Source organism: Terrapene carolina, unplaced genomic scaffold (assembly GCF_002925995.2).
Source record: "Terrapene carolina triunguis isolate 2854851 unplaced genomic scaffold, T_m_triunguis-2.0 Scaffold96, whole genome shotgun sequence".
NCBI lineage: Eukaryota > Metazoa > Chordata > Testudines > Emydidae > Terrapene > Terrapene triunguis.
The window spans coordinates 74,637,245-74,661,453 of record NW_020664447.1 but is presented as its reverse complement, the minus strand read 5'-3'; the positions used below and the strand labels follow the sequence as shown (position 1 = coordinate 74,661,453).

Below are 24,209 nucleotides of genomic sequence, written 5' to 3'. Positions count from 1 at the left end.
GCGGGGGGGGGGGAGAGGGGCGCGGCCGGAGGATTTTTCGCCTGGGGCGGCGAAAAAGCCAGAGCCGGCCCTGTCTGCCAGTTAACTGTGTGTGACGTCTCACTCCCTAAAATGCTATCCGGGCACATGAGCGACTCTCAATTCCCTAGACCAAGTGCGTGGTATAGGGCACCATAACACAGGGTTTTTTCCTAGACTGTGGAGTTTTTTCATATTTTACCTCTGTCCCCTCTCTCATCAGCTGTTATGTGCTCAATACTAATCCTACATTCAGCATGGTGACTTAGCAAAGAACCTCTAGAACTAGCCACCGTGGTTTAAAAAAAAAAAAGTTTTTTTAAAAAATGCTGTTTTTTAAAAAAAACAGTAGTTATTTCACTGATTTTCATCCCAAGAGCATCACCTTGACAATATTCACGAACCACCTTGACTTCACTGGAGCTGAGATTTCACCTGTAGGCTGAATTAGTCTGTTTTTCGTTGGAGTGGCCAAGTTTGGGAATGCTCAGGAGTACCTTTAGAGCCCAGTCCTGTGGGGTATATGTATTGAGTGTCCTCAACTCATACTGAGGTCAGTGGTAGTTGAGGGGTGTTGTACCTAATGGGATCTAGATCTTAGGAAAGGATCACTTTCAATCAAGTGACGTCTTGACCAAACGTCATGGGGCCTCGGAAAGTGGGAGTGATGATTTTCCAGGAGAAACTCCTCTCAAAAAACCCTGAGCTCTTAACACAAATCCTATTGAAATGTTAATATGCTACGATAGCGGTCTAACAAGGAGAATATACGTAGTATTAAAAATTAACATAGCATTTTAAAGTGCTTTACCTGGAGAAAGAGCTGTTCTTCTACAAACATTAAGCTTCACAATACTCATATGAGGTAAGTGGTAGGTAGTTATTCCTATTACACAAATGAGAAAATTGACGCATAGTGCTTTGACCAAAGTTACACAGTCAGCAGCAGAAACTTGAATGGAATCTAGGAATTTAAATTCCCAGTCTCCTACTTTAGTTGACAGGGAAGAATATTTTGGGGAAACTATTAATGATAGTGATAAATGTTTTCATGAAAAGTAAAAGTTAAAATGTGTCAGGATCCATATTATAGGTACTGAAAACTGCTTCATTCTAGTCATTTCATTTTTAAAGCGTTCTGTTTGTTTGATTTTCTTTCTTTCTTTCTTTCTTTCTTTCTTTCTTTCTTTCTTTCTTAACCCATTTCTCATGCCTTTCTAGATTTGTGCTGGCTTTTATTTATACATTAACAACAAAACCCCTAATTCAAAATTAAAAACAGTACATCTGAGAATGAAACATCATTGAACACTTAAACTACAAAAAATCTAAAGGAATAGAAAATTAGCTCAGAAACATTAATTATGAAAGTGCCCCCTTTCTTTTTTTTAGTGTATTGATTTCTTTATTGAATTTTTGAAAGCTTGGTTATCGTTGTCTATTCAGATGAACACAGTTGTACTATCACTTGATGTTCTTTTTGATCAGTCAGATTTAAGGCATTTGAGCCTTCATTATAAGCCCCTATTTTTGCCACGATGCTGTAAGTGAGTATTTGGTTCAGAAGAGGCTTCATTATTACATATAATTTGTGAAGCTTTTTCTTATATTTGGAATCCATTAAAACAAGCAGAACAACCTTTTAAGATAACACTGAAAACAAAATCCAGTAAAAAGATATCTATGTTTAAACGTGGATAGATATTTATCTTTTTTTGAGCATTGGTTAACTTGTGGTATTTACATAGTAAAAAACCAAACCTTCTATCCAGAGAGGCCAGGAAAGAATGTGTTAGTTAAATAAACTTAATTGTATTGCTGTACATTTTTTTTATTTCCAATGCTTTAAGATTGTTACCAGCGCTTGGAATTCCTGGGAGATGCGATTTTGGACTACCTCATAACCAAGCACCTTTATGAAGACCCACGGCAACACTCTCCAGGGGTTCTAACTGACCTACGATCCGCTCTAGTCAATAATACCATCTTTGCATCATTAGCTGTAAAGTACGACTACCACAAGTACTTCAAAGCTGTCTCTCCTGAGCTGTTTCATGTTATTGATGACTTTGTACAGTTTCAAATGGAAAAGAATGAAATGCAAGGAATGGATTCTGAGGTTAGTAGTATTTGAAAGTATTTGTGTTCAGTGTCTGATTTTAGCATGTCATCAGAATTCTTAGCACAATACAGATTTTTATAATGTGTTAGTTTTGAATGTATAGCAGCCAAAGAAGCATATGGATGCCAATAATGTAGTAATTTACTTAGCATAACTGCATGCTTTCATTAAGCAGTTTTTACTAAATGAAAGTGCTCAGAAAATAACTTCTTAATTGGATTGAGACCAGATTTTACCCCTGGAATCTTCTGTGATATCCAATGTAGGTGATATCACACCTTCATGCTTATACCACAATTTTTCCCCACACCACTTCAACAGTGTTCATCATCACTGACTGAGAGGCCCTGTTTCCACTGGCCAGGGAAACACTGTTAGTATCTTTCAAGTGAACTATTTTAAGAGCAGTTTGGTTGGAGATTTGTAAACACAGGCTTTGGACTAGCCAAGAAAACTTAAGTAAATTACATGTTGATGGACACTTGTTTGCTGGGAAAGGAACTAAAACCAAATCATTTCAGATAAGCTACTAAACAACCACATCATGGCAATGGCTTTCTGTCTCAGGTGATCTTGGTCAGATTCAAACCAATTACCTAGAAAAGAAAGATGAGACCCGTCTTTCTATTATCAACCCCATCCAGTCTTCCTTAACATTTTGGTTTGATCTTTGTCTGATAAGTGTCCTCTGTAGTAGTCTTAAAAAGTGTGGTTTAATTGCTTTTAGAGCAAGAACCTACCTTCAAAGAATAGTGTTGATTAAATCTGTGACTAAATACTTGCCATCTTTATCTTCAGTAGTTTGTTCACTCCATTACTCAGTTTAAAGGAGACAAAGGAGTTGAATCTATATAGGTATATATACATTTTTGTCGCCCTTGCATTTACTACAAACCAAAACCTTTAAATTTTCCATTGCAAGATGAGAAAACTGAGGGGACAAGTGTCAAATGATGTAATCACAAAGGATCAGACTCTTCCACCGTTATATTGTGTAGTATTCATTACAATGGGTCTACCCAGTATGAGTAAGTGGCGTAGAAGCTAGACTTAACGTTTTACAACAGTGGTTTTTGGCTTTGTGAAAGTGACCTAATCATTTAATATGGTTGAGGTGGTACCTCAGAAACACCAGCAGGTTATCAAATGGCTCGAGTTCTTTAGTTCTTGTTTCCATCTACTACTCTATCTGCTCCCTGTGCTAGTCTGGCACTGGGTTACTGTGTCTCTTCCTTTAATTTCATCACAGTTAATGCAAGAACCTTTGCTTCAGCAGATCCTGCCAGTTGGACCAATCTCCATGCATCTCTCCATGTCACCAGCTCTTCTTTTTTCAAATCTCACTCCTAAAACATCTTTTGTCCCTTACCTTGGACCTTACTTTTATTATTTATAAGGGGAATAGAACTTCCTAAAGTGTTTTGCAGTACATTTGGTGTGAAATACACTGTGCAAATACAGGTGCATATTTGTTTAACAATAAGATTGCTGTTTGAAGAGTTTGCACATTCAGTCTAATTCCCTGTTAGACCTATTTTAGGAGTAAATGTTGGATGGGACTAATACATGGAGTAATACTGTACCTCTTAAGAGGGCGGACGAAGTATTTGCCATAGAATTTTAAACTCCTGACCGACAACCAAATGAGGTGAGAGGCGGCCAGTAGGGGAAGAGAAAAGATAGGAAAATGCTCATTTCCATTTATTTGGGGGTGTGATGGTCAAAAACAGTTTTATTCAATTCAGCTTCCTGTGTTATTTGCACTAAGGCAAAATGTGGACAAAACTGCATATAATTGAAAAAAATATTATTGTAAAGGACTATATTCAAATCAAGATGTACACATAACACAATATGTACACCTTTTTACAGTGCAAAAATAACAGAATTGCATAAAAGCAATAATAAACCATAGAATAAAACGCTGCATATATGTTAAAAGCAGCCTCTCTGGCATCAAGTAGCTAAGCATACAAATAGTATAAACTCAGTCTGAAACTACTGAGTTGTTATTAATAATGGCTCATTTCAATTACACTTATGCTACACCTGCCTTTTGTAACTAAGAACGTATGGAAAGAGTGTATGTGAGTTTCATACCATTTAAACATGGTCTGTTCAAACAAAAATTAGACTTAGGCTTTGAAAGCCTCCTTATAGGAGATGTTTAAAATATGAACTCTCTTGGTTATGCATGGCTTACTAGCATTAACTGACAGACGCAAGTCTGTTTCTTACTGGGAAAAACAGACCTAAGGTGAAATTCTGCAGAATTAGTACAAGTGGGATTCAAAAAGCATATATGGTATCTGTATGTGGTGGGTTTATTTTATTTTATTGTTTACACTCACATTTTGAAAAACACTAGATCCAGCTACTTGGTTTCATTTGGGAATACAGCAATGATTTAGCTGTGGGAAGGTGTCATTGAAAGACTCAAAGAAGGCGCATAGGAAAGGGCATTAGAGAGAACTTCCATATCTGAAGATTGTTTCTTTTAAAAAAAAATGTTCAGTGTAACAACTGTCTCTTATAATTTCAAACAGCTCAGAAGATCTGAAGAGGATGAAGAGAAGGAAGAAGATATTGAAGTACCAAAGGCCATGGGAGATATATTTGAGTCACTAGCTGGTGCCATTTATATGGATAGTGGGATGTCTTTGGAAATGGTTTGGCATGTGTACTATCCTATGATGAGGCCATTAATAGGTAATCTGTCAGCTTTCATAGAGAAAAAAGTTTTAGTATTTAATTGTCTTGTAAGGGGGGAAAAATCAAGCTTACATTTTTTTTTTTTTTTTTTTTTAAACTATAGAAAAGTTTTCTGCAAATGTGCCTCGTTCCCCAGTGCGGGAGCTGCTGGAGATGGAACCAGAGACAGCCAAATTTAGGTAAGAGTAAATTTGCTTGGTAAGTATTGCTGTAAAATATTTTTTAAACCATGCTTCATAGACTACTGAGAAATTTTAATGGATATTGATTGTATTTAATCTGTCCTATACTGAGCAAGAAAGATATTCTTTGTGCTTACTGATTACTTTTTTAGGACGTTTTCCCTCAGAAAACTTTCTAAGTAAAAGATAAAAATAAAGCCTATTTAATTACATATTTTATACACATTATATATTTTATCCATAGGAAGACCATGTGAAGAGTCTTTTTTCACCTTTGCTTATGTTGGTGGTAATGTGTATGTTTGTTTTTTTTGCAGTCCTGCAGAAAGAACTTACGATGGAAAGGTCAGAGTAACAGTGGAAGTTGTAGGGAAAGGAAAGTTTAAAGGTGTTGGCAGAAGCTATAGGATTGCCAAATCTGCAGCTGCAAGAAGAGCACTACGAAGCCTAAAAGCAAACCAACCTCAGGTCCCAAACAGCTGAGACGCCTCTTAAAAAAAAAAAAAAAATCCCACAAAATAAAGTAATTTTTTTTAAAGTTGATGTTGAGAGGAACAAATTGAAGACAGAATTTAATGTTTGTTTGATAACAGAATAGCTAACAAAACATTTAACGTGTATAAAATTTTGGAACTAATTGTAGTTATAGGTTTTTTGCGCAAACACAATCTTGTCTTCTTTCCTCACTTCTGCTTTGTTTAATCACAAGAGTGCTTTAATGATGACATTTAGTTAGTGTTCAAAAGAATTGTTGTCAGGTTTTTTTGGTTTATTTTTATTGTCAGTACAGCTTTGCTTAGTGTTAGAAGGCCAGGGATCTTATGCCTAATGCAGATGCTTGATTTATACATAGTAATCTTGAAATTCCTCAATCTGTGCACTAGTGCCAGTCATAAAGCAGTTTATAAACTGTACAGGATGATTTGGTTTAAGAGAGAATAAGTGTGCCAGTATTGTTGTCCCTTCACCCCCTCCCCCCCATGTCATCTTGTCATCAAGATGACATTCTCAGTCATTATTGCACTTATTTGTTAGGGACAGGTTTTTAGTTGAAATGGCTGGCATACTGGCAGAAATAAATTTCAACTTCCTGATGCCACATAGTCTTGCATAAAAAGGTTCTTGCCTTAAAAGTAAATAAACCCTCATTAACAATCTTTAATTTCTGATCTTTTTGGAGCAAACTTGTTTTACATTCCCTTCATTTTTATTATGCATTTTATGATGATGCAGCTCTGTATTTACAGTACAACACATTAGTATAGCTGTGACTTAACTTATTACAGGATTATAATAGAAATTGTATTCATATATATGTAATGAGGTTATTTTTAACAATTCAGAGGAGGTGGTAAGTCTACAGAATTTTTTTTTTTTTTTATACTACAAACAAAAAATGGTCTTTGGCTAAAATTCCAGTTTTACACAAACCTGCAAACTAGATAGTTCCAAGACTTGGAAACAAATAGTAATGAATAACTGCACAGTGCAGACTGTTGCTCTAACAAAATAACCTTAGACATATCACACCTAAAATATGCTGCAGATTTTATAATCAATTGGTTACTTATTTAACAAATGGAGCACCTTTACACTTGGAAATATTTCCACATAAATTTCTTACTGTGCTTTTCACAGAGTTGCATGCATATTTCACTTACCAAAGCTGTGCTGTTAAATGCCATGAAAGCTGATGTTTGAGATAAACTGCCGTACTTTTGATAAATCTGTGATTTAGGTCCTTAATTTAGAGAAACTAGCTCATTGTTTCAGTCTATTTGAAAAAAATCATACATTTTTAGGCTTTGCCTAAATCATACATGTTTCTTTAATTAGATTTTTGTAGGCACTCTCCACTTAAATACCTCAGTTCTGTTCTGTTCTTTTCTTTTTTGCATGCATTGTTTTTTGTTTTGTTTTTGTTTTGGTGCTATGTTTATATATTATGCTTGAAATTTTAATTTTTTGCACTGTAACTATAATACCTCTTAATTTACCTTTTTAAAAAAGCTGTGGGTCAGTCTTGCACTCCCACCAATATCAGCAGAGATTTGCTGCAATTTTGCCCTGTTAATTATGCTTGAAGTTTGAGAAAGCTGAGCAAGGTGTTTTAATGTTTTCCAGCACATTGGTCTGAACTTGGTGCTGTTTTATGTGTTTAAATTACAAATAAATACTGTATTTCCTGCTTTGAAAACCCCACTCCCTTCCATACACTCTCACTAAATAAACAACAACAAAAAACCAAACCCTGTCAGCTCTAGCTTTCTAGAAAAAGAAAACAAAAAGCCTTCGTGCAAGGGATGGACATTAATCTTCTCTGAAATACAGAATTTTGTAATTAGATTTTCTATCTCAATTTTTTTTAATCTTAAAATTATAATAGTTCTTACAGAAACCTGAAAACAAATTCCTGGTATCAATCGTATAATAATACAAGTGCTATGTTTTTAAAACAAAATAACATTACTGTTTTTGTTCTTTAATCATTATGAGAGCAAAAAAGTATCATGGGAAGTTTAAAACCTGCAAGTCTTGAAATATATTTAAATTAAACTTGTTTTATGCAAAAGAAAAAAAAAGAATTAACTTTGTATGAGTAAATTGGTATGAACCACCACACGATTAAACATTTATTGATAACCATTTCGTTCAGCCAGGAGTCAGGATTTTACAGCACACCAACGGAAAGTGGATTATCACTAACGTGAAAATTCCATGGCACCTGGCCCAAGGGTCAATTTTTAAAATAAGTCATACCATCCCTAAGGCTTAAAAAGAATAAAAGTTTATTATATTACAATGAATAATATAAAATAAAAATGGTGGGGTCCTCTGCAAACACTTTAAGAAATAGGTTTCTTTCTTGGATGCCTGAAAGGTCATGGATTCTCACGGTTTTGAGGTAAATCTGTTAGCAGTAAAAAATGATATGGAAAATCAAACTTTTGCTACCAAGTGTTTGATGTAAAGAACACAAACAAACTGAATTTGGTGTTATGCTCTGTATTTCAGCAGTGGCCAATGATCCCCTTGTTCCGTGTTTCCTATGAATTGGTAATAAGAAATGTGTAGTGGCTGACTATAGTTTCTGCTGCTGATGATTTTTTAAATGCCGTAACTCTTTTCCAGTGTGACCTCATTGAAATGTTTCATATCCTTTGGGATAGAAAAATCATCCTAGTTTCCATGCTGTACAACTATGTGTTTCACTCTTCAGTTGATATGATTGTGATATTGGATAGTGTATGCTATTAAAGACCTAAATCTGATCATTTGAAGGTTGGGATAGAAATCACTTGGCAATGCTGTAAGCACAAGTGTAAGTGGACTGTTGCAACCCATCTTCAAAAGCAACCACACAGACTCCTCATAAATAGTATGGGGGTTAGTTGGCATGAATCTTGTTTTTGATCTTCTTAGTTCTATTATACTGTACTTTAAACAGTCCTCCTAACTATGCTGCGTTTTTATTTTTATGGCTTTTTTTTTTGCGCTGTTCTATTCATGTAGCACAAATAAGCATTGCACTTGGTACCATGCTTTACCTCATTTCAAGGAAAAAAATATGCTTAACAGAGAGGAAAAATGTGGTTTGGCCTTGCTGCTGTTTTGATTTACTGAATTTGAAAAAGATAATTATAATGCCTGCAATGTGTCATTTACTTGCACAACTTATATAGGTCATTTGTAATGTCTGTGGCATTTTTACTGGGTATGAAAATACAACAAAGACGTTATGAAAATCTTGATTGTATTTTAAAGCTATTGTTTTTTATTACATCATTTTTACTGTTATGTGAAGTAATTAAAATTAGAATGACCTCTGACACTCCTGTAGTTATCTCTGAACAAACCGACATGTTGTGCGCATAGTGTAGTTTTTACGAGAAGACAGCCCATAGCAATTTGGTCAACTTTAACTAAATCTCCCCTTTTTCTGGATATTGAGGGATCTGTAGTGACTTTTGAAGTGTTTATTCAGCTTGATGCTGCTAACATTTATATCAAAAGGCCTACTGTTTTTCAGTCTCATTACATGAAGCTATGCTGTGACCACAGAGTACAGAATTTAACAAGAATTCAAGCCAATCTGAGTACCAGTTCAGAGTATAATGCAAAGCCTAATAGATACAGGGACAGATCCTTAGTTGGTGTAAATTGGCGTGGCACCATTGAGGTTTAGAGTCATTTCAGTTTACATCCGCTGAGGAGATGCCATTAATTGTTTGTCTGAGTTTGGGTTTCTGTCCCGGTGTTTAAAAATAGTCGTCATCTGGGAAATGTGTTTGCTTATGTGTATGACATACGTACTGTAGAGACACCTATCTATATAGAAAATACAAGAGGCTTTGGATCACAATCTTAGCAGCATTTATGAAGCTGAAGACAACACATTCCTATGTAATTTGCGGTGATGTTACACTTGTCTATATTTGGCCACATCCCATTCACTTTTTTTTTTTTTTTTTTCACATGAACAGTCTCATTGAAAATCAGTGGATCTATTGGGAGTCCAATGAGAAGGATTTTTACCTGTGGTACTTGATTATTGACACATTTGTATTTTTCAACCACTTAAATCCATTTAACTTCTTGAAAAATTAATCTTTATTTTACACATTAAGTTAAAAAACAGAGAACTACAATTTACAACCCTGAAATGTAATCTAAATATCAGCTGTAGCTCCATTAGAATTATGTTGGCAAATATGAGTAGAGGTCATTGTTGTATACTCCACTAGCAGTTAAAATTAAGTTATTTCAAAAGTAACTAAAAATATATACACTTTACCCAATAAATCCTTTAGATCTCTTCCCCCTTTTAATTTGGATAGCAACCACAGACTATTTAAATTGCTTTGTAGATGCACTCAAAATGCACTGCAGCAGCAAGTTATGTAGAAAAACAACAACAAATGTTTGTGAACAAGAACTGGGAATTGCAGGTGTTTTTATTGTATATAGTTTGACATAAAAGATGGTTAAAATCAAGTAGAATGAATAACAAATAAAATTTGATGAACAATAAAATATTTACCATCACATGCTGCAGCTATCTTTAAGGGACATAAAATGTAATTCATTCATACTGTAATCATGCTGCAGAAATGTGCAGCCTGCACCTTATGGATCACAATTACCTTTAATAGTTTTTTGTAACAATTGTAGCTGAGTATATCTCCAATAAAGTTATGGTCTGTTCACTTTGAGTTGTCTTTCTTTAGTTTAATTAGACTGTTAGAGCCTTTCAAGAAATATTAATCTTTTATTACTCACAATTTTTACTTTTCAGTTTGAATCTAAATAAGTCTTATGTAAATGTAAAATGTATTTAAACTAGACTAGGAAATAATGTTTGTGTACAGTTCCACTCATCCCATTCCACTGATGGCCAGTCAGAAAAAAATTCTCAAGGTTTCTTTAGAATTATTTTAAAAACCCCATACATACCTCTTAACTCAGGTATGAAATAATGGCCCTGCAGCCACAACTGGATCGGTGTGGGTGTGCCCTTACACCTGCACAACATCCCCTTGAAGTCAGTGGGACGTGTATGCACCCGGGTCTGTCTGCACAGGTGGGATTGCACAATTTGGGCCAATATTTTTAAGAAACAAATTTGTTAACCTATGCAAATAAAAATACATTGACGGTAAAACCATTTTTTTCCCATTTATGGTGTTTTTCTTTTGGCATCTCACTCATCTGGGATACTGAAAACAGACTAGTCCAGCTTGTGCACTAGTCCCATGCTGCAAAGTTTAAGGAGGCAAGAGAGACCTGTCAGTCACCAATCAAGGATTTGCTCTCCCTTCAAGAAAACCCCAGTTTGATCTGCTTCTTGGCGTCAGCAACAGGCAATTTCCAGCCCTCCTCCTCCTCTCTAAAATAAAAAGCATAAAGAAACTCCTACTAAAATGCCAGTGTGGCGCCACCATTTTTCTTTTCCTTCTCCAGCCTGGTATCTGGTTAATGGGTATAAAGTTAGCCATCCAGTCAATAACCAGCATAGTTAAGTAAATAACTGTGCCCTGGGCCATTTTGATTTTTTGGGGGGCAGGGCATTGGGGGAACAGCCTAGAACGGGGGTTCTCAATCTTTTTCTTGCTGAGGCCAGCCCCAATATGATATAAAAACTCCATGGCCCACCTGTGCCACGATAACTGGGTTTCTGCATATAAAAGCCAAGGCCAGCATTAGGGGTTAGCAAGCAGGGCAATTGCCTGGGGCCACCTTAAAGCTGTCTCTCAGGCTTTGGCTTCAGCCCTGGGTGGCAGGGCTCAGGGCCTCGAGCTTTGGCCCTGAGCTTCAGCCCCAGGCAATGGGGCTTTGGCTTTCTGCCCTGGGCCCCAGTGAGTCTAACACTGGCCCTGCTTGGCAGACCTCCTGAAACCTGCTTGTGGCTAATTGGGTAATAATTTCATGGATTCCATTTAATTGAGTCTAAAGTACTGAGTTATACGAAGAAGAGGCAAGATCACCACTCAGACTGCCACATTTCTTAACCTTTAAGTAAAATTATCAAAGTGGCTTGTGTGCATTCCCTTAAGGAAAATGACCTTCATACTTTCAGGTGACATTGTACACAAGAAGAGGGCAGCATTATCTCCTGCAAATGTAAACAAACTTGTTTGAGTGATTGGCTGAACAAGAAGTAGGACTAAGTGGACTTGTAGGCTCTAAAGCAGGGATCTCAAACAAATGACCATGAGGGCCATATGAGGACTATTACATTGGCCCGAGGGCCGCATCACTGAGACACACACACACCCCGCTACCCCTGGCCCCACCCTCCTCCACCCCTTCCATGAGGCCCCGCCCCTATTCCAACCCCCTCCCCAAATCCCTGTCTCTGCCCTGCCTCTTCTCCGCCTCCTCCCCGCTCCCTCCTGGAAAGCACTAAGCACTGCCAAACATCTGTTTGGCGGCAGGAAGCGCCTGGAGGTAGGCAGAGGAGCGGGACGCAGTGCGCTGGGGGGGCAGCGGGGGAGGGGAGCTTGGTGGCCGCAGGAAATAACTTGGGGGGGGGGCCACGGGGAGCTTGGCAGGCCACAGCTAATAACTCCACGGGCCGCGGACCCCTGCTCTAAAGTTTTACATTGTTTTGTTTTTGAATGCAGTTATTTTTTGTACGTTATTCTATGTTTGTAAGTTCAACTTTCATAATAAAGAGATTGCACTACAGTACTTGTATTAGGTGAATTGAAAAATACTATTTCTTTTGTGTTTACAGTGCAAATATTTGTAATCAAAAATAGTGAGCACTGTACACTTTATATTCTGTTGTAATTGAAATAATATATTTGAAAATGTAGAAAAACATCCAAAAATATGTAATACATTTCAATTGGTATTCAGTGTGATTAAAACTGCAATTAATCATGATTAAATTTTTTGAGTTAATCGCGTGAGTTAACTGCAATTAATCGACAGCCCTAATTCCTATTATTTTCAGGATGATTTGAATAGTACAGAATAATGTTCCTGCCAGCAACACTCAACACTTCAACTACATAAAAGGTTGTTACAAGGATGAGGGAGAAAAAATGATGTTGTTAACCTCTGAGGATAGGACAAGAAGCAATGGGCTTAAATTGCAGCAAGGGAGGTTTAGGTTGGACATTAGGAAAAACTTCTTAACTGTCAGGGTGGTTAAGCACTGGAATAAATTGCCTAGGGAGTTTGTGGAATCTCCATCATTGGAGATTTTTAAGAGCAAACACCCGTCAAGGATGGTCTAGATCAGACACGGGCAAACTACGTGGCCCGCGGGACCATCCTGCCCAGTCCCTGAGCTCCCGGCCGGGAAGACTAGTCCCCAGCCCCTCCCCCACAGCCATGCCGCCGCACGGGCCGTGCTCTGGCCCGTCGCTCCCGCTGGGCAGCGTGGGGAGCGCAGCTGACTCTGGCCGGGTGTCGCGGCTGTGAGCTCCTGCTGCTGGTAAGGGGAGTGGGGGAGTTGGGTAAGGGAGCGGGGGGCCTTGGGGGGCAGTCAGGGAGGAGGGGGGTTGGATGGGGCAGAGGTTCTGGGGGGGATGGGGAACAGGGAGGGTTGGGAGTGGGAGTCCTGGGGGGCCTGTAAGGGAGCAGGGGTGGGGGGTCCCGGGAGGGGGTGGTCAGGGGGTGAGGGGCAGAGGGCGGTTGGATAGGGGGTGGGACTGTGGGAGTCCCGGGGGGGGCTGTCGGGCGGGGGTGTGGATAGGGGTCGGGGCAGTCGGGACAGGGAGGTTGGATAAGGGGCGGTCAGGGGACAAGGAGCGGGGTGGGGGGTTGGCCAATACTCACCACTTCCAAAAAGGCAGACAAACTTTTCCTGGTGGCAAGTCAGGATCAGGTTGTACAGGGATCCTCCAGCTTCTGCACAATATGGTTGGAAGGGTGCTGAGAGCTGGCAGCTCTGATTTTGGGCTGTATCCTGGAGTTAGGGTCCAAAGAACTTCTCTTTGGACCCCAGTTTAAATAGTTAAACTTGAGTCCTGCTTAGCTAGCCCTTAACCAATCGTTGTAAACTAAAGTCCGACAAAACAGCATTTTTCACCAATCCTAGCCCGTTATGAAACAATTCTTGAACCAATCAGACCCCACCACCTTAGTTGATTTAAATCTTGCAAATTAGTTATGTAACAGACAAACAATCAAAGAATCAGACAGAACCCATGCAGATAAACAATAGAGAAGTAGGGACTGTAAAGGCAAAACAATAATAAGTATAGATTTCACAATCACAACTGTTAATAAGTGATGCCATCAAACAAAATTTTCTTTCAGTATCTTAAGATCTGTTTATCGATTAGGCCAGGAGCGCCTTCTTAACAGCCTGATATTACATTGTTTTGATGTAATTTAGAAGGATTGTGAGGGTGTGACTCTGCTTCTTAGCTTATGGCTGCTGCTGCTTACTAAAGAAAAAGGCCTCAGACCTTACAGCAGCAGCTGACTATATTAGTGGTCTTTTGCCATCAATCACTTTAAAATCCCCAGATGATGACTATACTCATTGTGAGTGTTAATGGTGAGTGGCACATGGATTCAGCACTTTTACCACATGAACAGGATCCTAAATCATGCTCTGCAGCAATCTATCTGACCTGCAGCACAGCAAAATTATTTGGCTCAAAAAAGAGAAGCAACTGCTGCTTGTCATTTCAGCTGCCTGGTTGTGATAAGATAGGCTGATCTAATCTATTTGAGATTTAACTCTTTGACAGAGTGGCACAATCTTTAGCTCCCTATCGGGCGGTCAATCCCCTTACTGAGCTAAATCAGATACCCGAACTTAAAGAAGAACTTGACTTCTCCCAGAAAGTAGAGAGGTTCTGAGCAGCTCTGAAGAGAGTAGGGTGCCCAGTTTTCGACTGAAACACGTGGTCAAAAAGGGATCCTGGCTGCTCTGGTCAGCACTGCTGACCAGGCCATTGACTGTCCAGTTGGTGGCACTGCGCAGCGGGGCTGGCAGGCTCCCAGGAAACAGTTGGCATGTCCTCCCTCCGGTTCCTATGTGTAGGGGCACCCAGGGGGCTCTGCACACTGCCCCCGCCCCAAGTGCGGCCCCTGCAGCTCCCATTGGCCAGGAACTGCGGCCAATGGGCGCTGCGGGGGCGGCGCCTGCGGACAGGGCAACACGCAGAGCCACTTGGCCGCGCATCCATGTTGTAGCTGGGGGGCACAATCCTCTGCTTCTGGGAGCTGACTGAGGTAAGTGCTGCCTGGAGCCTGCACCCCTGAACTCCTCCCAGTGCCCCAATTCCCTGCCCCAGCCCTGATCCCCATCCCACCCTCCAAACCCCTTGGTCCCAGCCCAGAGCCCCCTCATGCACTTCAAATCCCTCATCTCCAGCCCCACATCAGAGCCCATACCCCCAGCCAGAGCCTGCACCCCAGCCCCCAGCCCAGAGCCCCCTCCCGCACCCCAAATCTCTTATCCCCGGCCCCACATCAAAGCCCACACCCCTAGCTGGAGCCCTCACTCCCTCTTGCATCCCAACCCCCTGCTTCAGCCTGGAGCCCCCTCCCACATTCTGAACTCCTCATTTTTGGCCCCACCTCGGAGTCCACATCCCAGGCCCCTGAGCCAGCCCGGTGAAAATGAGGAAGTGAGGGTGGGGAGAGCGAGTGACAGAGGGAGGGGGGATGGAGAGAGAGGGGTGTGTGGCCTTGGAGAAGGGGTGGGGCATGGGTAGGGTCTCGGAGGAGGGGCGGGACAGAGGGTGGGGCAAGGGTGTTCGGTTTTGTGCAAGTAGAAAGTTGGCAACCCTATAAGAGAGGCCAGACTGAAGGATTCAGTGTTGACTTGAAGCCAGTGGAGGTTATTTTGGGTTCCATAAATATAAGTATGGCGAAGCTGGATGGATGCAACAGTGATAGAAATCAAAATCGGCAACGTGAAAGCTTTTCAACAGTGTATGGAACAGCAGCCTTTGATGGCCAACTTCTAACTGGATCAGTGGCCTGATCATAAATCATAAATTCCTACCAAACTGTCATTGATTATTTTGGACAATTTAACTGTGGAGTCAGCTATCCATTCCCCAGATTTCTGTTCAGTATGTCTCTGCCGCTACACTAGCCCTACAATCGATAGGTTGGATTCCCCGGGAGTGTAATTAGCAGTACATTTTAGGATTTTGGGAGACCCTGTGTGGTGACAGCAGGCATTGCAGGCTCTGTTGATTTGTCTGGGAGCTAGAGAGAACTAACAACAGGATCTGATCTGTAGTCAGCAGCCCCAACTCCCTGAGCTCGCAGGGACTGCTGTCCTCCAGGCAGGATTCATCCTTGCTGTAAGGCACGTGTGTTTGCACTGCCACCTTCCCTCAGGGTTTACACCACAGGAGCACAGCTTTGGTGAGTGGTTGGGGCTTTATAGAAACCTTGCTGATGGTGGCTTTCCAGGCACTGAATTAGCATATGTTTTAGCTAACTTGGCGACACACCTCCCTTGCCTGCCATGTGCCTACTTATGTCACGTTATGCTCTTGATACTTGGACATAATTTTCTTCACTTCCCATCCAAACCATCCATCTAACCTGCCAGCATGTGTACCAGTTGTGCACTGTGACTAAGCTCTGTTACTGCAGTGTTGTTGTAGCGGTCTTGGTCCTGGGATACTAGAGCAACAAGGTGGGCGAGGTACTATTAAAGCACACTCCACCCCATAGGCAACTGTGAATGGTGAATGAACTCATCCCCGTGTGTATGATTTTTAAAGTGCTTTGGGATAGAAGGTGCTATTGTACAAGATACTGCTGAAACAGGAATCAATGCAATGGTTGATAAATGTTGATACTCTATGTTTAATACAGTACGGCGGGTGTAAATCCAGTGAATTACTGTAGGCATTTGCTATGCAGTGTATCTTGATATTTCACACAAAATGTGAATTATATGATCGCTTAGTAATATTTCATATTGGACTCCTATACACTATAATTAGCTTTTGAAATCTTAGTCAATGGCTGAATTGTTTGCTGCTCAAGTTCATATATAACAAGGTAAATGAAACAGCAGTGTAGGGTGAAGGGGTCTGCGGAAGTGGATTTCAGATTTATTCCTTAAAGCCTTACATTTTAAAGAAGCAGAACTCAGGAGATTAGTATTTTCTAACTGTATTTTAATACGCTTCTATACACAGACTAGAAGGACTGTATTTAGATTACAGTGATCAAACAGTTCTGTGAAAGTTTGTGTTCAGTGGCAATATTATTAATAATAAACATAATGAAGACATTTCTGTACTGCAGATATTAGTTGCATTTCAGAGAATTTGACTTCTCTGGGTATATTTAAAATAAGATACCAAATTGGTTTAATCCAGAACCTAGGATCATTATTTTTTGTTTTTGTTCCACCACAAAACTCTCTAAAACTTAAAAAAAAAAAAAAATTCCCACCATCTCTGAAGAAGAGGTAAGTGACGCATTTCAGTATTCCGTCTGATTTTACATTACTAGTCACGTTTCCTCATGAGCTGGAATGAGACTTAATGAGGTAGCAATACACTGTTTATAAACTATTTTTATTATTTATTCAAGAAGGGCTCTTCCAGCCCAAATGATTCTAGGATTCTGTGAAGGGTAAATTCAACGCTTGTTAGTTTTATTAATGTACGATTACTACAATTCTTTTGGGTTCATAGCCCTTTGTTTATTCTCCTTGTGAGGGCGTGTGTGTTGCTCCTGGTATATGTTGTTCTGTACACCACACCATAGCTGTCCAGGGCACTTTCCAACAAAATAAGACTTATAGCCTGATTTTTCAGAGGTGCTGAGCACTCACAACTCTAGCTGAATTCAATGGCCCCAGAGAGCGCTTAGCAGTTCTACAAAAATCGCTCAACTTTCCTTGTCATGCAGAGCTTAGGGCTCAAAGCATCAAGGAAGCATTCCTCTGCCACTAGAGTCAGTGGGGACTGAGGACCCCTAGTACCTCCCAGGATCAGGGCCCTTAGTTAGGCCTAGACAGCATCGAAGTACAGCATTACAACCTGGTAGCTCAAATGGAGGTTTATTTAAACATTTTGTTTCCATTTGACATGTAAGCGAAACTTGTTTGCAGTTCTCTTCCCTGTCCGCCCCGCGCTAGCCTGTGTATGTGTAAAATGTGCCCTTGGCCCCCAGATGATATGTTTGCATTTTATAATTAATGCTGAACTTGACTTGAGGCAGATACCAAAGGACAATTTTTTAAACAGATGTTGCAGGTCACTTGTAAGTTATTTGTCAAATACGTTTCAGAACACAAGCCGCTGCTTTTGCCATTGTAGCCAAAGGCGTATGCTGTTCAGCAGCAGTAATTACAAAGCCAGGGCATTGCAGGGAAAATTCATCTTATTTAAATGTGCTTTAGTGTCACTAAACATCTTGCTTGGCCATTAGGCAAGTTTTGTTAGACACATTCAGCTTGAGGTTTTTAATTTGTTTGAAGTATTCTCTGAAACAGAATTATGCTGGAGTTTACATAAAATGAGAGAATGACATGAAAAGTTTTAACTTAAGCAGCAAAATATAAAGGCTAATCTTATTTAAAAGTAATATGTGTGTCTTGATTGAGTGCCCAGATACACTCAACTGGGACATTTTAGTGGAATCGGTTCTAAGCTGTTACACTGAGTTATACAGAGTAGGTTTTCCTGAGCTCACATTGCCAGACCTGAAATACTCTTGTGGCTGCATTTAATAAAGAAACGAAAGTCTTGGGTAAGGGGATATGATTTTTTATGACAGAAGGAATGCAAATAACTTTTAGTCTCATTGCCTAGACCGGGTTTGGGCTGATTTGATGGAGTTTAATAATGACTTATAACCTGTGCTGACAATGTGCAGACCCGCACAACGTCATTTAACTCATTTATTCTGCTTGCTGTAAAAACAAAGAGATGGCAAATAAATATGTGGAAAGTTCATTGTTTGTCAGAGGGCCCAAGCCAAAAGTTTTCAGTGACCTTTTAAAATATGGTCCCAGGCTAGTACTAAAATGTCTGTCACTCAGCGCACACACTTGCACAATTTGGCCTTTTAACCCATGCATCTTGTTTTTCTCTCTTTCAACTGGTTGTATGAATTTCAAATCAGCTGCAGCTATTTAAGTTTTTGCATTGGAGGATTACTGTAAATTGCAGTCTGACAATTACAATGTACAGCGCACTAGAGAGTTATTAATGGATAGGCCTACTGATGGCCTTTCAGCGCTGACTTGGGCCTGGTATTCTTCAGTCATAATTAGATCCAGTGGTTGAGGCCTATATGGATGATGCAAGGGAGGGGGCTGTCTGTGGAACTCCACTTTATCAGAGGAAGATATCAATTGATCATAGATAGTTACTATCGGCAATGTCTAAATCTCTAATTCACCTTCTTCTTAATGACTTGTATTGGCTTAAGAAGCTAAGTTATTTGACGGCATGGAGCTCAGCTGACAAAGGCTTGCAGGTGGTTTTAATAGAAGATTGCTGTTGCTAGAGATTTTACTAAAGACAGAGCAACAGTTCAACAGACACAATAGAGGCCAGTAAAAAACCAGTCTGTTACACCACTCACAGAGAATACTAATAGGACTGTAGCTGAAGTTAACCACCACTTCCATTTACTTGGCACTTTTTTTCTTTACAAATCCTGCACAAGGCTTTTCTCTTGGGATTCAGTATTTATTTTAAGGAATGAATTATGTGTGGGCATAAATTATATTTGACAAATGCAAACTTTTTTTGGAGGAAAAAAACTTTAAAACATTTTTTTTTACTGCCCTACAAAAAACATTTTTCAGAGCTCCTGAAAAATTAAATATACATCTTAGTGTAAAGATTCAAATGGCCAGGAAGAACTACTAGACTTAATAAAAGTTGAAAATAACGGTCAATTACTCGGAATAAAATAAGGATTAAAAAGGCAACAGATAGATCATTTGGATTATATGTGATACCATGAAAAATAATTTTAACTTTTTTTAAAGTCCAAGAAAGACACTTCTACACGAGCCCTATTAGGAAAGTTTTATGTGTTCTAAAGTTTGTATCCTGCCTGATATTCACAGTATTTCCCCTCCTGTTTTTTATATTTGTATTATTTGTACTTATGACAAACATTGTTAAGGGTCTGTTAGCTTTTTCAGTCATTTTCAGGGGGTTTAAATCTTGCCTCAGTCTCTTAAAAACATATTGAGATGAAATCTGATTGCGTAAGTCATTGGCAAAGGTGCAAAAAGTTTGTGTTTTGGAGAGCTCCAAAATGAATCGAGTTCTTGAGTTTTAGATATTTTTTGTAATGCTGCAAACCAAAAGCAGCCTTCAGTGTTTTATTTTTCAAATTGCTACATTTTATAGAGATGCATTTAACATCGTGGAGCAAGCCTTTTAGCAGTTTTGGGAAAAAAAGTAGCATAACTATAATATTAAAGAGCTACTCAGCAAACTAGTAAACTATAGTGCTTTATTATCTGAGGATCTCAAAATAATTTTCAAGCAAGTATTAATTAAAGTTCATAACACTTTGCTGAGTATTATTATTCCTGTCATCAATGGGGAAACTGAGGCATGGAAAAATTAAGTGACTTGCCACGGTCACATAGCAAGTCAGTGGCAAAGCCAGGAATACAAATGTGAAATCCTGGCTGCATTGACATATATGGCAAAATTCCCATTGACTTCAATGGAGCCAGGATTTTACCCAAGAATTTCTGACTCATTTGTTTATTATTTGTGTTGTGCCAGCACTTAGGATCCCCAGTCATGACCCCATTGTGCTAGGTATTATACAGACATATTCTCTACTCATTAGAATAAGCATCCACCAACCAAGACATTAAATTTGCATGGTGCTCAATTGTTATTGAAATTCTTATTTTAGGCATCAATACAAAGCTTCAAGTATTAAAGAGAAAGTGGGTTCATTAATACATGGGATTGACAATGAAATCAATGACCAAAATGACAGAAATCTGGAGTGCTTATAGACCCTGATTCAGCAAAACACTTATGCACTTACTTAAATCCATCCCTGTTCAGCAAAGCACTTAAGTGCATGGCGATGACCCATTGACTACAACAGAACTTAAGCACGTGCTTAAAGTTAAGTACGTGCTTAAGTGTTTTGCTGAACTGTGGCCTCAAATGTGTCTTTTGAAAGGATATAAAAGTTTGTAATTTCAGGGCCAGGTTGTGAACCCCTTGCTCATACTCCTCAATGTGAATAAGGCTCTCACAAGCTGACCCTTAGGAAACAGTGAAGATTTTGTAAAGGCAGCTATTGAGACACCTGGGTAATCTGAACAGAGCATTAAAAACCAGAACAAGTTGAGGGGAAAAAATCACTCGACATTCCTGGTGCAGACGGCTGGCATAAGATGCACTAACCACAATAGGGTATATGGCACTTTGCAATCTGTCCTGAGTAAGGGGCAGTGCAGGTGTTGAATTGTGGCTTAGAGAGTTGACAGGTGCACTGAGAGAAGTTTGGGTGGATACAAGCTCCTCTTAAGTGTATGGGATGGGGAATATTAGGCTGCCAACTTCTCTCCCCCAGTCTCCTTGTTGGGATCTCAAATGTGGAAGTAAAGGTGTCTTATGTCCCCTTACTTTCCTGGGCAGGTGTTATGTTCACAGTGTGCACACAGACAAGTTAGAAAAAACACAAAAATACTGTAAGGTAAAAATATTCTGTAAGGTTGCAACATAACGCTACTGTCTTTTTTAGAATCCAGAATCCCAATATGCAAGAACTAAAAACAGAGACAGACAAAGCAGGCTGCTCCCTAAGGCACAGTTCAACCCACCTTGCTCTAGGCTGTCTTGTCTTTGCAGAGTGTCCAAAGAGGACCAAGATCACATGATTTCTCTCAGAACCCCAGAGCCTGCAAGCAGGGTTAGGAAACCCCTTATAATTTAAAGTGATAGCGTGCAATTTTAACACAATTTTTAATACACGAGTGCATAGGCCAGCTCATGTTTGAGCCCTGTGTTCTTGTGCTTTGTGTATTGTAAGTTCTCCAGGGCAGGGACAGTCTTTTCATCTGTGTGTGTTACAGCACCCAGCATAACGAGGCTCCAACACTGACTGAGGTCTTTGGGCATGACTGTGATATTTATTATTATTTAATAACTTTGATGGAGGTTATAGGGGGAGTGGATCCACAGGGGCATTGGTCCCTGCATGCCACAGAGCAGGTCTCCCCAACACCCCCGAATAAGCTCTTGTGTAATTGAGCTGGGATAGGCCTGGCACTCAGCCCTGCAATCTCTGATTATACTTCAAACAAGCAAACGCTGAATGAGCTGTTGTTGAAAAAGGAAAGAAATCGGATTTTTGGCTTTGGGTAACCCTGGCTAAAAAAAGGAAAATATTGGTTCCAATTTCAAATGAAGTAACATTTATTGGTTTGTTTGTTTGTTTCGCCCAGGCTCAGCCCAGCTCAAGGGATTTTGCTCAAACTGAAAAAAGGAAAAAAAACCCACTTCACTTTGGTGCAGAGACCCAAACTGGAGGATTTCAACATTAAAGTTGAATGTTTTGGAAAGTTCTGAGAGTACTTGAACAAGGCAGGGTCAGATCTTCTGCTGGTGTCAATCAGTTTACTGCCACTGACCTCCATCGAGCTATGCTGAGGATCTGGCCCTGGGTATTTGTTTTACAGCCATCTCTGTACTAGGCATGGCTGATCGGCCCCTGTAATGTGCTGGACAGTGTGAATATACCAGTATTGTTTCAGCCTGCTGGCATTGTAATCTGATTTGGTGTAGCTTCATAGAGAAACTCCATCTGAGAAATTCTGTCATTTGTGTGAGTAGCATACATATTAGGGTTGCCAACCCTCCAGGATTGTCCTGGAGTCTCCAGAAATTAAGATTAATATTTAATTAAAGATTATGTCATGTGATGAAACCTCCAGGAATATGTTCAACCGAAATTGGCATCCCTAATGCATATGTTACATATAATATAGTTTAATTGTGAAGTTGCTGATGTTGGTTAATTCTGCCTTCTCTCTCTTCTAATCTTCTAATTCTGAAGTTGCAATTGGTTAATTCTTCTTTCCCCACCTCTTCCTTCCTAATGATGAGGGTTCCCCACCATGTAGAATTTAAATGTAGACACTATTAAAACATTTAACAGCTTTTGGGTCAGCTGCTTTCCTGTTGAAAACCTGTTAACATGTGATGGAGTTGGACTATAATGACTAATTAGTCAAATGTAAAATGCGGTAGGTGACTTCATTGTACCAGTGTGTCTAGGAAACAAGAATGAAAAATGTCTTACAGTACATCTTTACCATACGTCTACACCTTGCTCTTCTTCCCAAAGGTACAAAAGTTTATTAATTCAGTCTTTGGCATAGCTGCTCATATATCAACTGCACGTCCATCCAGTCGATGACAAAGCAAAGCAACCACTTCCACAGCTCCTGACTCTAAGCATGGCTGCAAAAAGCATTAAGATGAGCAACTGACTCCTGTCTTCATGGTGGCTTCATCTTTTTATTCCTTTTTCAAACAAGCTCTGTTTTGAGTGCTTTGCTGTACTGTTAACAGACAGATACAGTTGAAATGTTGGCAGTGATATTAAACGCTGGATTAATATAGGTTTGTTATTTTACTAGCACATCCAAAGACATTCCTACTGGACTCCACTCTTCAGCTGCAAATCAAAATGTAAATGAACCTTTTCTTTGTTGTTTTAAAGTAGTTAAGGGGGCTCAAAATTATACTTAAAATAATTGCACTCTCATAGAATATTGTACAATTTCTAATTCTTTCTTTTTCTAAAATCCACCTTTCTGCTGCTCAGAAGTTTTAAAGGAAAATTATAGCCACTGTTAATGCCATGGTACAACATAAATGTGCTCATGATCAGTTTAATACTAGGATCACTAGGCCTCTGGAAATAGAACAAATGCTGTACCAGGTAGAGGAGTGAAGAAATAATGCCAGATTCTCTGCCTTGCTCTGTCGGTTTTTGTGGCACAAAAGGGATGGATTCTGGGTATTACCTCGCTAGGAATTCCCCAAGTGTGGGGGAGTCCTCAGGAGGTGTTGAGTTGGAAGCTGCTTTTTCAACCCCTTCTCATTGTACGATCAAGGCTGGGTTACTAGAAAAAATCCTCTGCACCCAGAAATGTGTATGCGTTGTTGTAGGATAAGAAGCTGGCAGTCGTGGAATTAGCACACCCTACGGGTACTTTTGTCTTTTCTAGGAGTATTTCATGACCCTAAAAAATGTTGCCACGAATGTATCCCAGGTTTTTTTAAATTTTGAAAATCTGTCACCTTAGACTTTTCTCATTCCTCAAAGTAAGAGAGATGGAATCTGAGAGAGAAAGGAAACCTCCGTATCTGCTGATCTGGTTTGAGACGCGATGGGTTCAAAAATAAGGCAGGTCTTCTCAGGAAGATAAGAATGACATGCTGTCAGTGTTAACCGCGGCTACAGTCTTACTACACAGGCTTCCAGAAATGTCCCATCTAATCTCTCAAAGCAGGGTCTGGTACCGTGTGGGACCTTTCTCTAGTCTTCCAAGTTTTGCATTTCATCACCCCTGTATAATCTATAATAGCTGTCCCTCGTCCTTCACGTGTTGTGTGGATATTGATCTCAAAGGCCTAAAGAGTTAAAAGTGTTTATAAACTCTCTCACTGTCCAACATTAAACAGTGATAGGTAGGTTCGGGGTTATTTTAAAGAGGG

General features: G+C 39.7%; 1 protein-coding gene across 3 annotated transcripts in view; it reads left to right on the top strand.

Annotated features, from left to right (window-relative positions):
• The window catches only part of DICER1 (dicer 1, ribonuclease III), a 107,290-nt gene extending 96,478 nt beyond the window's left edge, over positions 1-10,812 (top strand). For all 3 annotated transcript variants that reach the window (XM_024219338.3, XM_024219337.3, XM_024219340.2), the window contains 4 exons: positions 1,869-2,137; positions 4,687-4,849; positions 4,956-5,031; positions 5,352-10,812. In XM_024219338.3, coding sequence (XP_024075106.1) covers positions 1,869-2,137; positions 4,687-4,849; positions 4,956-5,031; positions 5,352-5,517 — 674 coding nt within the window. In that variant the 3' untranslated portion in view covers positions 5,518-10,812. The remainder of the gene's footprint in view (positions 1-1,868; positions 2,138-4,686; positions 4,850-4,955; positions 5,032-5,351) is intronic.
• Positions 10,813-24,209: the final 13,397 nt, after the last annotated feature.